The 17,043-nt window shown below is 39.5% G+C and overlaps 2 protein-coding genes across 2 annotated transcripts in view; one reads left to right on the top strand and one right to left on the bottom strand.

The window, feature by feature from the left end:
- TP53BP2 (tumor protein p53 binding protein 2) overlaps positions 1-7,120 on the bottom strand; it is a 193,791-nt gene extending 186,671 nt beyond the window's left edge. Inside the window, exons 1-2 of the mRNA XM_060091386.1 lie at positions 6,971-7,120; positions 5,139-5,490 (exon numbers count right to left, since the gene is read on the bottom strand). The gene's annotated coding sequence lies outside the window, so the exon portion shown is untranslated. The remainder of the gene's footprint in view (positions 1-5,138; positions 5,491-6,970) is intronic.
- A 78-nt stretch (positions 7,121-7,198) lies between these two features.
- On the top strand, positions 7,199-15,976 carry DEGS1 (delta 4-desaturase, sphingolipid 1). The gene is made up of 3 exons (XM_060091388.1): positions 7,199-7,421; positions 11,952-12,694; positions 15,474-15,976. Exons 1-3 carry the CDS (start codon positions 7,340-7,342, stop codon positions 15,618-15,620), a joined length of 972 nt encoding a protein of 323 aa, XP_059947371.1. The 5' UTR covers positions 7,199-7,339; the 3' UTR covers positions 15,621-15,976.
- Positions 15,977-17,043: the final 1,067 nt, after the last annotated feature.

The raw sequence follows: 17,043 nt of genomic DNA, 5'->3' as shown, positions 1-17,043 counted from the left end.
GATACAAAAACAAGACCCATATATATGCTGTCTACAAGAGACCCACTTCAGACCTAGAGACACAAACAGACTGAAAGTGAGGGGATGGAAAAAGATATTCCATGCAAATGGAAACCAAAAGAAAGCTGGAGTAGCAATTCTCATATCAGACAAAATAGACTTTAAAATAAAGACTATTAGAAGAGACAAAGAAGGACACTACATAATGATCAAGGGATCGGTCCAAGAAGAAGATATAACAATTGTAAATATTTATGCATCCAACATAGGAGCACCTCAATACATAAGGCAAATACTAACAGCCATAAAAGGGAAAATCAACAGTAACACACTCATAGTAGGGGACTTTAACACCTCACTTTCACCAATGGACAGATCATCCAAAATGAAAATAAATAAGGAAACACAAGCTTTAAATGATACATTAAACAAGATGGACTTAATTAATATTTATAGGACATTCCATCCCAAAACAACAGAATACACATTTTTCTCAAGTGCTCATGGAACATCCTCCAGGATAGATCATATCTTGGGTCACAAATCAAGCCTTGGTAAATTTAAGAAAATTGAAATTGTATCAAGTATCTTTTCCGACCACAATGCTATGAGACTAGACATCAATTACAGGAAAAGATCTGTAAAAAATACAAACACATGGAGGCTAAACAATACACTACTCAATAATGAAGTGATCACTGAAGAAATCAAAGAGGAGATAAAAAAATACCTAGAAACAAATGACAATGGAGACACGACGACCCAAAACCTATGGGACGCAGCAAAAGCAGTTATAAGGAGGAAGTTTATAGCAATACAATCCCACCTTAAGAAACAGGAAACATCTCGAGTAAACAACCTGACCCTGCACCTAAAGCAATTAGAGAAAGAAGAACAAAAAAACCCCAAAGTTAGCAGAAGGAAAGAAATCATAAAGATCAGATCAGAAATAAATGAAAAAGAAATGAAGGAAACGATAGCAAAGATCAATAAAACTAAAAGTTGGTTCTTTGAGAAGATAAACAAAATTGATAAACCATTAGCCAGACTCATCAAGAAAAAAAGGGAGAAGACTCAAATCAATAGAATTAGAAATGAAAAAGGAAAAGTAACAACTGACACTGCAGAAATACAAAAGATCATGAGAGATTACTACAAGCAACTCTATGCCAATAAAATGGACAACCTGGAAGAAATGGACAAATTCTTAGAAATGCACAACCTGCCAAGACTGAATCAGGAAGAAATAGAAAATATGAACAGACCAATCACAAGCACTGAAATTGAAACTGTGATTAAAAATCTTCCAACAAACAAAAGCCCAGGACCAGATAGCTTCACAGGCGAATTCTATCAAGCATTTAGAGAAGAGCTAACACCTATCCTTCTCAAACTCTTCCAAAATATAGCAGAGGGAGGAACACTCCCAAACTCATTCTACGAGGCCACCATCACCTTGATACCAAAACCAGGCAAGGATGTCACAAAGAAAGAAAACTACAGGCCAATATCACTGATGAACATAGATGCAAAAATCCTCCACAAAATACTAGCAAACAGAATCCAACAGCACATTAAAAGGATCATACACCATGATCAAGTGGGGTTTATTCCAGGAATGCAAGGATTCTTCAATATATGCAAATCAATCAATGTGATACACCATATTAACAAATTGAAGGAGAAAAACCATATGATCATCTCAATAGATGCAGAGAAAGCTTTTGACAAAATTCAACACCCATTTATGATAAACACCCTGCAGAAAGCAGGCATAGAGGGAACTTTCCTCAACATAATAAAGGCCATATATGACAAACCCACAGCCAACATCGTCCTCAATGGTGAAAAACTAAAACCATTTCCTCTAAGATCAGGAACAAGACACGGATGTCCACTCTCACCACTCTTATTCAACTTAGTTTTGGAAGTTTTAGCCTCAGCAATCAGAGAAGAAAAGGAAATAAAAGGAATCCAAATTGGAAAAGAAGAAGTAAAGCTGTCACTGTTTGCAGATGACATGATACTATACATAGAGAATCCTAAAGATGCTACCAGAAAAGTACTAGAGCTAATCAATGAATTTGGTAAAGTAGCAGGATACAAAATTAATGCACAGAAATCTCTGGCGTTCCTGTACACTAATGATGAAAAATCTGAAAGTGAAATCAAGAAAACAATCCCATTTACCACTGCAACAAAAAGAATAAAATATCTAGGAATAAATCTACCTAAGGAGACAAAAGACCTGTATGCAGAAAATTATAAGACACTGATGAAAGAAATTAAAGATGATACAAATAGATGGAGAGATATTCCATGCTCCTGGATTGGAAGAATCAATATGGTGAAAATGACTCTACTACCCAAAGCAATCTACAGCTTCAATGCAATCCCTATCAAACTACCACTGGCATTTTTCACAGAACTAGAACAAAAAATTTCAAAATTTGTTTGGAAAAACAAAAGACCCCGAATAGCCAAAGCAGTCTTGAGAACGAAAAACGGAGCTGGAGGAATCAGGCTCCCTGATTCAGACTATACTACAAAGCTACAGTAATCAAGACAGTGTGGTACTGGCACAAAAACAGAAATATAGATCAATGGAACAGGATAGAAAGCCCAGAGATAAACCCACGCACATATGGTCAACTTATCTTTGATAAAGGAGGCAGGAATGTACAGTGGAGAAAGGACAGCCTCTTCAATAAGTGGTGCTTGGAAAACTGGACAGGGACATGTACAAGTATGAGATTAGATCATTCCCTAACACCATACACAAAAATAAGCTCAAAATGGATTAAAGACCTAAATGTAAGGCCAGAAACTATCAAACTCTTAGAGGAGAACATAGGCAGAACACTCTATGACATAAATCACAGCAAGATCCTTTTGGACCCACCTCCCAGAGAAATGGAAATAAAAACAAAGATAAACAAATGGGATCTAATGAAACTTCAAAGCTTTTGCACAGCAAAGGAAACCATAAACAAGACCAAAAGACAACCCTCAGAATGGGAGAAAATATTTGCAAATGAAGCAACTGACAAAGGATTAATCTCCAAAAGTTATAAGCAGCTCATACAGCTCAATAACAAAAAAACAACCCAATCCAAAAATGGGCAGAAGACTTAAATAGGCATTTCTCCAAAGAAGATATACAGACTGCCAACAAACACATGAAAGAATGCTCAACATCATTAATCATTAGAGAAATGCAAATCAAAACTACAATGAGATATCATCTCACACCAGTCAGAATGGCCATCATCAAGAAATCTAGAAACAATAAATGCTGGAGAGGGTGTGGAAAAAAGGGAACACTCTTGCACTGCTGGTGGGAATGTGAATTGGTACAGCCACTATGGAGAACAGTATGGAGGTTCCTTAAAAAACTAAAAATAGAACTACCATATGACCCAGCAATCCCACTACTAGGCATATACCCTGAGAAAACCATAATTCAAAAAGAGACATGTACCAAAATGTTCATTGCAGCTCTATTCACAATAGCCCGGAGATGGAAACAACCTAAGTGTCCATCATCGGATGAATGGATAAAGAAGATGTGGCACATATATACAATGGAATATTACTCAGCCATAAAAAGAAATAAAATTGAGCTATTTGTAATGAGGTGGTTAGACCTAGAGTCTGTCATACAGAGTGAAGTAAGTCAAAAAGAGAAAGACAAATACCGTATGCTAACACATATATATGGAATTTAAGAAAAAAAATGTCATGAAGAACCTAGGGGTAAAACAGGAATAAAGACACAGACCTACTTGAGAATGGACTTGAGGATATGGGGAGCGGGAAGGGTAAGCTGTGACAAAGCGAAAGAGAGGCATGGACATATATACAGTACCAAACGTAAGGTAGATAGCTAGTGGGAAGCAGCTGCATAGCACAGGGAGATCAGCTCGGTGCTTTGTGACCGCCTGGAGGGGTGGGATAGGGAGGGTGGGAGGGAGGGAGATGCATGAGGGAAGGGATGTGGGAACAGATGTATATGTATGACTGATTCACTTTGTTATAAAGCAGAAACTAATAAAAAAAAAGAAAACTAAGTTGTGATGGGCTTCAAAAAGTATGTAAATACTACCTGCTCCCCAAAATTGTATACTACATTTTGTGTATGTGTGTTTCTCTGGAAAGAAGATAGTTTTCATAATATTCTCTAAGGGTTTGTAACCTCCAAAAGTATTAAGTATAATTTAATTAACCATTAATACTATGATCTGATTACTCAGGTAAGAATGTTATTTGCTTTTCCTTCCCAAAGTTTCTTGTTCATTAGAACTCAAATAAACAAACAAACAAAAAATAACTGATATGTTTGAAGTTGAGGGGGAAAAAAAAGACTCATGAACCCCAATGTTCACAGCAGCACTGTTTATAATAGCCACGACATGGAAGCAACCTAAGTATCCATCAACAGAGAAATGGACAGAGAAATGGATAAATAAGATGTAGTATATATATATATATATATATATATATATATATATATGCAATGGAATATTACTCAGCCATAAAAAGAATGAAATATTGCCATTTGCTGCAACATCGATGGACCTAGAGATTATCATACTAACTGAAGTCAGAAAGAGAAAGACAAATATGATATGATATCACTTATATGTGGAATCTAAAACATAATACAAATGAATCTATTAATAAAACAGAAACAGACTCATAGACATAGAAAATAAACTTATGGTTACCAAAGGGGAAGGAGAGGGGGAGGATAAATTAGGAGTATGGGATTAACAGATATGACTATATATAAAATAGATAAGGAACAAGAATTTACACAGGGAACTATATTCAATATCTTGTAGTAATCTATAATGGAAAATAATCTGAAAATATATTTATATATATAACTGAATTATTTTGCTGTATACCTGAAACTAACAGTATTGCAAATCAATTATACCTCAATTTTTAAAAAATGAATTGCCCATTCAAAAATTTTTAAAAATGGAAAATGAAAAATCCACATGGAAGAACACCTTGATTTCAAAAGTATGACTGCCCTCTTCTGAAAACTACATTGTCTGATATTTCCCAATATCATCAGGAACTACTGGGATTCTCCCATGGCTTTTTTTTTTTTTTTTTAATTTACTTACTTTTGGCTGTGTTGAGTCTTCGTTGCTGCGCGCGGGCTTTCTCTAGTTGCGGTGCGCGGGCTTCTCATTGCGGTGGATTCTCTTGTTGCAGAGCACAGGCTCTAGGCGCGCGGGCTTCAGTAGTTGTGGCACGCGGGCTCTAGAGCGCAGGCTCAGTAGTTGTGGCACACGGGCTTAGCTGCTCCTTGGCATGTGGGATCTTCTGGACCAGGGCTCGAACCTGTGTCCCCTGCACTGGCAGGCGAATTCTTAACCGCTGCGCCACCAGGGAAGTCCTCACCCACAGCTTTTAACAGCAAACCGGATAGTGCCTTTCTAGAATAACTGGTATGATTGCTTCAGGATAAGCTACCTGGCAGGAGTAAGGAAAAGATATGAAAGATAACACATTAAAAACTTTTAAAAGTCCACACTAAAAAAAAAAAAAAAAGTCCACACTAAAGAAACATGCCTATGTGTAATGAAAATACCTGTTAATCCCCGCAAAAATCCTGTAGCCAATTCTTTTCCTTTTCTTTAGAATGTCAAAATCCACATTCAATTCACATGTAAAAGGTGAAAAGGATTAAGTGAAAACATTCCCTCCCAACCCTTTCCCCTAGATTCCCACTTACTCTCTTAAAATAATAATCATTTCTTGGTTGTCTTTCTAAACCTATATTGTTTTTTAAAACCATATCCAAGGAAACACATATTACATACGCATTGTGTATGAAATATACTCCATGCCCCAGCCCATACCCAGTGTTTTGCATTTAACAGTACGTTTTGGAGATCTATTAAGACATAAAGACCTTATTCTTTTTTTTTTTTAGTGTGGCATAGCATGACACTGTAAGGTTAATCGCATGTGCCATTATGTGTTTGTTTTAGTTTGTCTGAGGTTTTTTTCCCCCCTGGTATGAAACGCTAATAGATATGGACTTCAAAAAACAAAAACAAAAACAACTGTAACCATAATATAACACTATTATCACACTTAAATTAACAATAATTTCTCAATATCATCACACATCTAATCGATATGAGTTAAATGATCTCATGTCAATTTTAAAAGCTTTTGACAATTTGAATTACAAGCTAAATAAGATCAATACGTTGCAGTCGATTGATGTTTTTAAAGCCCCTTTTAATCTGTAGGTTTTCCCTCTTTTGTTTCCCTTGAGTTTTATTTATTAAAGCACCCAGGATGTTGTCCTATAGAGTTGCCCACAGTCAAGATCTTGCTGATTCTCTCTATGGTGTAGTTTAACATGCTTCTCTGTTCTTTCTATTTTCTATACATTAGTAGTTGGATCTAGGGGTTTGATCAGATTTCGTTGTGGTTTTGTGTGTGTGTGTGTGGTGTTTTATTATAAGAACACCCTGTTGGTTATCTTCCTTTTTGTAATCTTAGTCAAAGTTTCTTTTTTAATGGAAAAGTGGTCATTAATTTTCAAACAAAATGTCCTCTCTTTCAGAAAGAGGTGGTGGTTCAAACGACTTCTGTGACAGATGTAAGGCTGAGCAATCACCTTGTAAGAGAAATAGTCACACAAGAATAATTCAGGCAAAACAACAAATTCCTCATCATTTTTCACCCTCAACAAGAGTGATTTCCTTTTTCTTAATTAGCTCTTAATCACCACAAGCTCCGCATTTTTTCCTGAGGTATTATTTCCAGGAGGCAGCCAAAAACGGCTCAGTGAATAAGCTGCTTTTCAAAATCAAACAAAATTTGGGCGAGTCGCCATTTATTTATGACCAAGGATCCTCGTGATCGAGCTCCGACCTTCCCCCGAGGCGCTAAAGAGCAGTCTTATTTAACTCGAGACCTTTATTTCCTTTTTCACCTTTTTCCGGCCTTGGGCACCGGCACCGCGCAGGACAGGCCGCAAGGAGCCGGGACTTGCAGTAACTCAGTCTCTCAGCCGGTCGCCGAGACACAGCATCTCAGAACCCCCAGCCAGTGAGCCGCGGATTCCCACCCACCGCGGGGGCCTCCGCCCGGCCTGCCACGCTCCGGGGCGGGGGTGGTGGTGGTTGGCGCCGGAGGGGCGGGGCCTCGAGGCTCCGCCCCGGTCGGCGACTGCTCTACAGCTCCGCAGCAGCCAGCTGACGCCAGTCGCGGAGCCGCCGCCTTCGCTTTCATCTCTGCCTCCGCCTCGGAGGATCCCGGCCCGGAGCGAGAGCCGGCAGCTGGCCCGCGAGCCGCCGCCGCCATGGGGAACCGCGTTTCACGGGAAGACTTCGAGTGGGTCTACACCGACCAGCCTCACGCCAGTCGGCGCCAGGAGATCCTGGGTGAGGTCCGGGCCCGCGCCCCGTTATGTGCGTGCGCGGCCTCCCGCCACCGGGACGCGCCTGAGGCCGGTTAAGAGTCGACTCCCTGCCGCGTCCCGACGCCCCGGCCGCCTGGCCGCGCGGGAAAAGCCGGGGGAGGTGCTGGGCCGGAGCGGGAGGGAGGGAGGGATCCCCGCGCTCCCCTGTCCCACCGCGCGCAGGCGCGCCCCCAAGCGCGGGCATGCGGTCGGGGCCAGGGTTTGTTCAGAGCAGGGTCCCCGCGACTAGGCCACCCTTGGGTAGATCCTCTCGCTTAGACATTCTCGTGCCGCCGGTCGGCACCGTTTCCTCCCCGTCCCCGTCTCCCTTCTCCCCCTCCTCCTCTCCCTCCTCCTCCCTCTCCCGGTAGCCGGCCCCGGCAGAGCCAGGCTGCGAGCGTGTGCGCGGCAGGGCGTGGTCCTGCAGCATCTGGCGGCCCACGCGCGGGGCGCGCTGACGTTGGTCGGCGCCAGCAGGCCATCCTGCCGCCGGCGGCTGCCGCCTTGGGCCGGGGAGGGGGCTCGTGGTGCCCGACCCGTTTGACCCCAGAGGCTTCTCGGGCCCGAAGGGTAAGCGTTCCAGGGTCCGGATCCTGCTGCGCTCACGGTATTCTCATTGATCCTCGCAACGAGGCTCATGCAAGAAGGGCAGATTCATATATATTTTTCATCCACCCCAGTTTTGTGGACGAAAAGGCTGAAGTATGGAAGACTTGCCAAGATTAGCCTTCTGGTCCCCTGACTGCTAGTTTAGGGCCTTTACACCAGGTTAACTAGGCCTTATTCAACTCTCTAGAGGTGTAAGGAGCTCAGCTATTTGCAGCTTCTATATTATATAGAAAATTTTCTCATCTCTCCCAGGGTACTCTTAATGGTAAGCTAGGCATTGTGTTGAGTGCTTTACAAACATTACACAATTTAATCCTCCCAGTAATTAGGTAGGTGTTATCCCTGTTTTAAAGATGAAGTAAGAGTGAATAAGTAAATGTTAGAGGAGGATTCTGATCTGGGTTAGATTACCTCCAAAGCATTGCTTTTAACCTCTTTGCTATTTTTTCAAAGATCTGGAAACTAGTGGGTGGTAAATTGAATAGGAGGAATTCTTTCTCATACACAGTATTCCCCTAGTTTTTTTTCTCTGCATCCATTTGCGCAGTGAAAAGAAAAACAAGCCCCTGATTTTTGTTGGTTAAGTTAGAAATTTCATGTTTTCACAAAAAGAAAGGAGTTAACCCTTTAAAAACTTCATGTTCGAGCAGACTCTTCAGAGTTGGCTCTTGGACTGGAGTTCACCTTCTCCAGGTTGCCTGCCTCCTGAATAAAGCAACCTTTCCTTTCCAGCCAATACTTGTCTCTTGAGTCCCGCAAACAGCGGAACCAGAGTTTGGTAGCATGTGGTCACAGATCTAGTAAATGGAGGAATCTAGATTTAAACCCATATCCTTCTGACACTAGGGACTATTTTACTCTGTTAAAGAACTTTATAAATTGTTTTTTAAAAAAGTTAGTAGATCCCTTTGAAATGGATTTGTTAAAATTGAATCAGTAAGTTGGGAGCTTGAACGTTTATAGTTGCCATTAAGGGTATCCTTTTAAGAGAGTTTGGTTCTTGGATGCTTTCCTTTTTATTTTTAAACAAAATGTGTGTTTTGCAAATCACACATAGGAGGTAGCATATGGTACATTTTATCTATGCCTGATCAATACATTACATGAATAATCTGGTATCCATGCTATAAAAACCAACTCCTGAATACTGGAACTTAGCTATCTATTTAAAATTCAGAAAATCAAGGAAGTAAAAAGGTGCTTGTTCATGCTTATTTCAACACTGAACCTTTTTTCCACAAACTTATCATCACTGGACCATTTCACTTGAAAAGTAAAAGGACTACATATTTCTCAATGAAAACGTCATTTTCCCTGCAGGTGTAAATAAATACTGCTCAGTGTTCCATTTCAGGGGTGGAGATGGAATACCCTCAGGAAAGATAAAAATCTGGAGACTTGTTTAAATTATACTTAAATGATGAGATATTTCTCAAATGTATCAGGTTTTGCGGGGGGAGAAAGGCACCAGAGAACATGGATATGTTGTTTAACAACCACCATCTGTATGCTAAATTTACAAAATTTATGTACGAAATTAATGAAGGCTAGGCACTAGACCATTATTAGTGGGTCAGATAATCACAAGAAATGCTCCTTTTACTGCTGTACTTCCACAGTGAAACAGCATTTTTTAACAGCCTTATTAAGATATAATTCACAAACTATAAAGTTCATCCTTTTTTTTTTTTTTTGGCCATGCCGCAGAGCATGTGGGATCTTAATTCCCCAACTAGGGATCAAACCCGTTCCCCCTGCATTGGAAGCGCAGAGTCTTAACCACTGGACCGCCAGGGAAGTCCTGAAAGTTCACCCATTTAAAGTGTACAATTCAGTGACTTTTTATAGTGTATTCACAGTTTTAAACTATCACTACAATCTAATTTTTAGAAAGTTTTTGTCACCCTAAAAAGAAACCCTGTACTCAAGCAGTCTCCATATCTTCCAGTCCTGGGCAACCACTAATCTTTCTGTTTTTATAGATTTGCTTATTCTGGACGTTTCTTATGAATGAAATCATAAAATATTTGGGCTTTTGTGACTGACTTCTTTCACTTTGCATAATGTTTTCAAGGTTCACCCATGTTATAGCATGTATCAGTACTCAGCTCCTTTTTGTAATTTTTGTGTTTGGTGTAAGAGAGAGGTCCAGTTTTATTCTTCTGCACATGGATGACCAGTTGTTCCAGCACCATTTGTTGAAAAGACTATTCTTTCCCCCCATTTAATTATATTGGCATGCTAGTATTGATTTTTATATACTGTTACAGCTTTGCAAAAATTTGGTACAGAATTACTTGGAGGAAGTTGATTTGTCTGAGAAAAATGTGCCATCTTTGTTCCATGATTTTAGAGTAACTACGAAGTGTGTGTTATCTTCTATCCTTTGTCAGACGTGTCAATTTAATCTAGTTTTCTGTAAGGTAAAAATGCTGGAGCTCTAAACAGAAATAACACATTTTAATACAAAAGATTTATTACTTATCCACCAATGAATTAAACACTTGTTATTCTATGTTTGGAGGACTGCTCAAAATGCCTGTATTTTAATGAATGACTTATTTGAGTTTTTCATTTATCCCAGGGTAATTAGTTTTAGACACAAACCTATTGAGTAATCAATAGTCAAAAAGTAACCCTCAAAAGGATTATTTTTTTTGGCCTATTGCCTACAAAATTGTTAACATTGATGAAATGAACTAATACCAACAAAGATGAGAGGTTAGGGAGTGGACACAGAAGAGGGGAAAGGAAAGAAACAAGAATAATTACCTCGAATTAACACTACCCTTATTTCTTATATATAAAACTAGACTTAAATAACTTCCTGTCTTGCATTTTAAGCTTTTATTGAATTCTTCATTTCACATTTAGAGAAAAGAGGGTGAAGCTCCTCTTCTTTTTTCTGAATCTTTTCCAGAACACTCTGAATGACCTGTCCCAAGAAAAAGGTCCTTCTTCCTTTTGCTGTCCTGGGTCAAACATACTTGACAACACACAAAACAAAAGATGTTCATTATATCTGGGCTTCCATCTCTGGAGTGCCAGGATACTGAGAAGAATCTGCATTTGCCTGTAGGCGACACTTGCCTGAAATGCAGAGATTTTTATTACTGGCCCTTTCCATAATACTTGGATATTTGCATGTGAATTCAACAAATAATCTAACACAGATTAGTATTGTTCAGTTTTAACGCAGAAAGAAAGAAAGAAGGTGGGGTGGTGTGAATCCATAGAGTTCTTTGGAAATTACCCTAGTTTCCAGGTGACTAGAAAAAGTCTACATTGGCAAAAATTTACATATCTGAATGTCTAAAAATAGGAAAATGGTTAGAAGTTACAACTGGCAACTAGAAGTGATTTAGTCATTAAAAAGGAAATTATGAAATCTAAGTATATAATATATTGTATATAATATGTATATATTGTATATAAGTATATTGCATATATAGTATATTGTATATATATTACATAAAAGTATACTGTAATAGTCTGTAATCTGTCAGACACATAGGTTTACCAGATTATGATTACCACTTTGTAAAACTTACAAATTTAATATACAAAAAATTGTTAGTAGTGAAAAGGCAACTAGATAACATGAAATCTTTACTCATTTGTGACTACCTTTCTGTTATTGTGGAGAGTCTAGATTTTGAGGCTTATTTTTTTCCGTATAAATTCTCAATTTGTTGTGACATAGTATTTAGTAACTTTACTGTTGAATACACTCCTTCCCTGTAGTAGACAAATATTTGATAAAGTCTCTAATAGAGGGCATATAATGACCTGAAGAAAGAAAAAAAATTAATCGATGTGTTAATTGATGTTAGTTTAATCATAATTGCAGAACTATTGTGCACTTTTCTCAGTCTCTGATTTTTTGCTTGTTTTTCCCTTACAGCAAAGTATCCAGAGATAAAATCCTTAATGAAACCTGATTCCAACTTGATATGGATTGTAATTTTGATGGTTCTCATTCAGTTTGTTGCATTTTACTTAGTAAAGGACTTGGACTGGAAATGGGTCCTATTTTGGGCATATGCCTTTGGCAGCTGCATTAATCATTCAATGACTCTGGCTATTCATGAAGTTTCCCACAATAGTGCCTTTGGCCAATGCAAACCTATGCGGAATCGTTGGTTTGGAATATTTGCTAATCTCCCTATTGGTGTTCCATATTCAGTTTCCTTTAAGAGGTATCACATGGATCATCATCGATACCTCGGAGGTGATGGCATCGATGTGGATATTCCAACTGATTTTGAAGGCTGGTTCTTCTGTACCACTTTCAGAAAGTTTATATGGGTTATTCTTCAACCTCTCTTTTATGCTTTTCGACCTCTGTTCATCAACCCCAAACCAATTTCTTATCTGGAAATCATCAATACTGTGATCCAGATCACTTTTGACGTTGCGATTTACTACGTTTTGGGAATTAAATCTTTAGTCTACATGTTGGCAGCATCCTTACTTGGCCTAGGTTTGCACCCAATCTCTGGACATTTTATAGCTGAACATTACATGTTCTTAAAAGGACATGAAACTTACTCATACTATGGGCCTCTGAATTTACTCACCTTCAATGTGGGTTACCATAATGAACACCATGACTTCCCCAACATTCCCGGAAAAAGCCTTCCCCTGGTAAGTAAAGGATTTGATACATGTTCTAATTTCTGATGGTTATATGATCAAAATTACTCTTGACTTGCTCATTTAAAATGGGATCTAGTATATTTCGTCCATCTGGGCTGTTCATCAAAGAAAACATCAAGAGTCCAAGTCCTGAGTTGGCCAGCCTAACTTTACAAAGAGTTCACTGTCCTGGGTCCCTAAGCCTAGCGGTAACACGTCTGGTTTAGAATGTTGGGGGATCTGCAAAATTGGCTAACATGTAAAGTAATTCAGAAATAGAGAATGAATTCCCTCTGTAAAGGGAGCAAAAGTTCACATAACCTTTATCACTGTTAAACTTAGCTAAGGTTTGTGTTGGTTTGTTGTGAAATACAGAGGTCCTACATAATCGCTCTGCAAAATAAGTGAACTTCAGTTTCCAGTACCACAGACTTCCCACAGGTGGGGACCATCTGTTTCCTGTCACATGGACTTTCAGTGTGTCTTTTGTGGAGTAAATGAAAGACAGCACATTGACACTCATCCTTTCACCCTTCCCAAAAAAGGATGGTCCTCTCCAAACTTCAGTTGTATTTCTGATGAGTTCTCTTATTAGACTTGCTGTCCTCAGAATGGATAGCTTTTACAATTCCATTACCAAAAAAATGTTTCCGTAATTCTAAAAAGGGGAAGTGGTATGATGTGTAATATCCGTTTTTTTTTAATTTTTATTTTTTAGCTGTGATATAAGGGAACCATAGCTATCATAGCTATTATGCTATCATATCCACCCAACCAAATTTTATAGATTTCCTCGTCAGTTTTTAAATGTTGACTGTCTGCAGACTCGTATACAACATGACAGTGAAATATAACGTTTGATTATTGATTGGATTGCCAATTAAGAAAAATCTAGAAAGGACATTGAGTTAGTGGGGAAATTTTGAATCTGGACCATGTAATACATAATACTGTGTCAGTGTTAAATTTCTTGGGTGTGGTAATGGTATTATGGTTTTGTCGGGGAATGTCCTCGTTCTTAGGAGATATGTATAGAATATTTAGGGGTGAAGTATTCGGGGTTAATTTTCGTATAATGTCTGCAGCTTTCTTTCATCAAAGAAAGAGCAAAGTATGTGGTGTGTACTATATATGGAGAGAAAGAAGGTGGCCGTGACATAGTGTCAATTGGTGGACCTAGGTGAAGGGCATATGGGTGTTGGTTTTTCTGTTCTTCCAACTTTTCTGTCGGTTTTACATTTTTCAAAATAAAATGGGGGAAAACACCACACAACTGGCCGAAGACAGCTTTGAAACCCGTGTAATGTGGTGCTAGTGCAGCTACTTTGTGTCATTTTGGCCTGAAGAGTGCGCCCACCTTTGCTTGCCTCTTCCCTGACTAGGACAGTACATTTTTATATTTTAAGAGGTTATGGTTTAAGGAGAAAGCCAGTCACCTTCGGAGCAAAATAATTAATTTTTTCCAATATAAGCCCACATACTTTGACTTGTAATTTTCTTGAACAGTCCCTGAACTGTTCAGCTCACACATTACTTGACCCAAGGCCCATGGTTCATCAGTGAGTATTGAGTTCCCACTCCATTCCACGCTGTTTTCCTGTTGCTTAGCTAAATAACAAATGTTCTCAGAGTTCTCTTAAGTCTTCCTTTTCCTGCTTTTTCTTTTTTTTTTTTTTTCTGCGATACGCGGGCCTCTCACTGTTGTGGCCTCTCCCGTTGCGGAGCACAGGCTCCAGACGTGCAGGCTCAGCGGCCATGGCTCACGGGCCCAGCCGCTCCGCGGCATGTGGGATCTTCCCGGACCGGGGCACGAACCTGTGTCCCCTGCGTCGGCAGGCGGACTCAACCACTGCGCCACCAGGGAAGCCCCTTCCTGCTTTTTCTATGGTGTATACCAAGGAGTATCTTGTTCTACAGTTGTTGTGCTGCAGTAGTTATGTTGCATATAACTGTCACGTAGTTAGTTAACAGTTATGTATAGCAAGGTTTCTTTTAACAGCTTTATTGAGATGTAACTCATAGATACAATTCATCCATTTAAAATTTAATGGTTTTTAGATTGTTCAGAGTTGTACAACCATCGCTGTAATCAACTTTAGAATATTGTTATCACAATAACAAGGTGCTTTAATTTTTTCTATGCTTTTCGTGCTGTCTCTCTTCAACATCTTGGATTCTGTGTTTTTGTTTTCCTTTGGGGTTTATTAGGGTAGTTTTTGTACATTTTGTTGAAGCCACAGAATTTTTTCTTACTCAGAAGTAACTACTTTTGCTTGCTCATCACACTGGCAGTAGTCCTTTTTTAAAAAGACGTTCTCAACTTGAGATGGCTGAATTGCACACTTGATAAGTGATTAATTTCTAACTGGCATGCCACAATAATTGATCAGTATTTGTAGGTTCCTTAATGGCAGGGGATCAAGTGGTGCCTTTAAACCCTACAGTGGCGGCCATGCAGTACAACACTTAAAAGCAGCAAGCTGATTGGATTGCAAGTATTTGTTGTTAAAGATTCCAGCTGCCAACTTTTACAAGTAAACCAGTATATTTAGTCCCTCAGAGCTTGTTGGAACGTCAGTAATTCTAGAGGATCAAGTATATGTTACTGCTGAAATGTAAGCTGCTTTTTGCTTAGAATTCCCAAAGCTGCTGCTTTTATTTATTTATTTATTTGAGAGGGAGGCGGGAGAAGGTCTCATGGTTTCTCCTGAGTGTGTGTGTCAGACGTTCACCTGTCATCTGTAATAGGACTCAGCACTCACTCATCTTGCTGTATTTTTCCTTCCAGGTGAGGAAGATAGCAGCTGAGTACTATGACAGCCTCCCCCACTACAATTCCTGGATAAAAGTACTGTATGATTTTGTGATGGATGATACAATAAGTCCCTATTCGAGGGTGAAGAGGCATCAAAAAGGCAGCGTGGTTCTGGAGTAAATGTCATTAAGGCCAACGGAATTCCTCTCTGAAACTCCAGAACAGCTGAGAAAGTGGAATTTTTGCATTACTAAAAAGACCAGCGATGTTTAGAAGCTGCCCTCCTACAAAGTCTGATCTTCATGGTATCAAGAAGCTAATCTGGCTGTAAACAGTCAGCCTATCTGTGCAGTTTTACTGACAGGAAACTTGTTCATTGTATTACCACCGTGGTGGATGTTTTCACTTAGGTCTGACACTTTGTAAGCGTATCATAAAAAAATAGCTTTTCAAAAGCTATTTCTAGTATGTTGTTTTCACTATAAGGATTTACTTTATTAAAGCACCTAATAAACTGAGCTGTTCATCACAATAAATAGTGTTTATCATATTTTTTTAAATTTTACTGTCTTTACACTATAACCAGAGTACTGGGGGTGAGCTTACTTTAAAATTTAAAAAGGCCTGGAAATACCTTTCACTGCAAGCCAAATGACTCATTTTTAATTTTTTCTGTTGTATCAATACATGGAACCTAAATTAGTGCTGAGTCCTGCACAGCCTATTCATAAGTCAAGGCATTATTGAATTTAATCACATAGAACATTCAACTTCCTTTTCAGATGCATGGACTCTCAAATTAGAAGCAACTCAACTAACTGATAAAGAGTTTCTTGTCATTTCGTTTCAGCGGAAGCTGGTTGGGTCTGATGGTAGATGGTTGGTGTCAAGTAGCCAGTATCGAGGGCTGTTAGGCTGGCAGTCCTGGTTACCTGAAACGTGTCATTTGGGTAAATTTAGTGTAATATGGTGAACTATTTTTTTATCTTCTGTTTTTTTTTTTTGGCCGGGCTGCGCAGCATGCGGCATCTTTCCCTGACCAGGGATCGAACCCTGTGCCCCCTGCAGTGCGAGCTCAGAGGAGTCTTAACCACTGGACCACCAGGGATGTCCCTGGTGAACTCTTTTAAAGTAATCCGTGGTATCAAAACATCTAATAGTCTACAATTTGTACACAACACCAACCCTCTGTCATCCTGAATACGAGATATTATAAAATTCTTACCTTTATGATTCCCAGCTGTATTGCAGTTTCACATGCAGGTGGTGAAGAGCACAGCACTCACCCTCAGAAGGACTGGGTTTTCACAGACCTAATTTGGGGAGACAGTGCTTTGCTTTCCCTTCCTCATCCTCTTGCCTGGGAAAATTCCTACTGTCTTCGAACTGTTGCTTAATGACCCTTTGCTTTAACGTTTAGAGTGATAATAGAACCAACTTTACAATTCAGATGTACGGGCTCAGTCAGTAACAGTATCTGTGAAACCTCCCCTTGGTTTGACACTAACAGCCCTCCTCCACTCACTCCCCTTTGCTGTAGAACTTCAGTGACTCAGCTGCCAGGCAAGCGCTGAAAACCCCCAGATCTGCCAGCTCAGCCTCT

This window comes from Mesoplodon densirostris, chromosome 2 (genome assembly GCF_025265405.1).
Source record: "Mesoplodon densirostris isolate mMesDen1 chromosome 2, mMesDen1 primary haplotype, whole genome shotgun sequence".
Taxonomy (NCBI): domain Eukaryota; kingdom Metazoa; phylum Chordata; class Mammalia; order Artiodactyla; family Ziphiidae; genus Mesoplodon; species Mesoplodon densirostris.
Note: the sequence above shows the minus strand (reverse complement) of the source record. Positions and strands in the feature narration are given on the sequence as shown.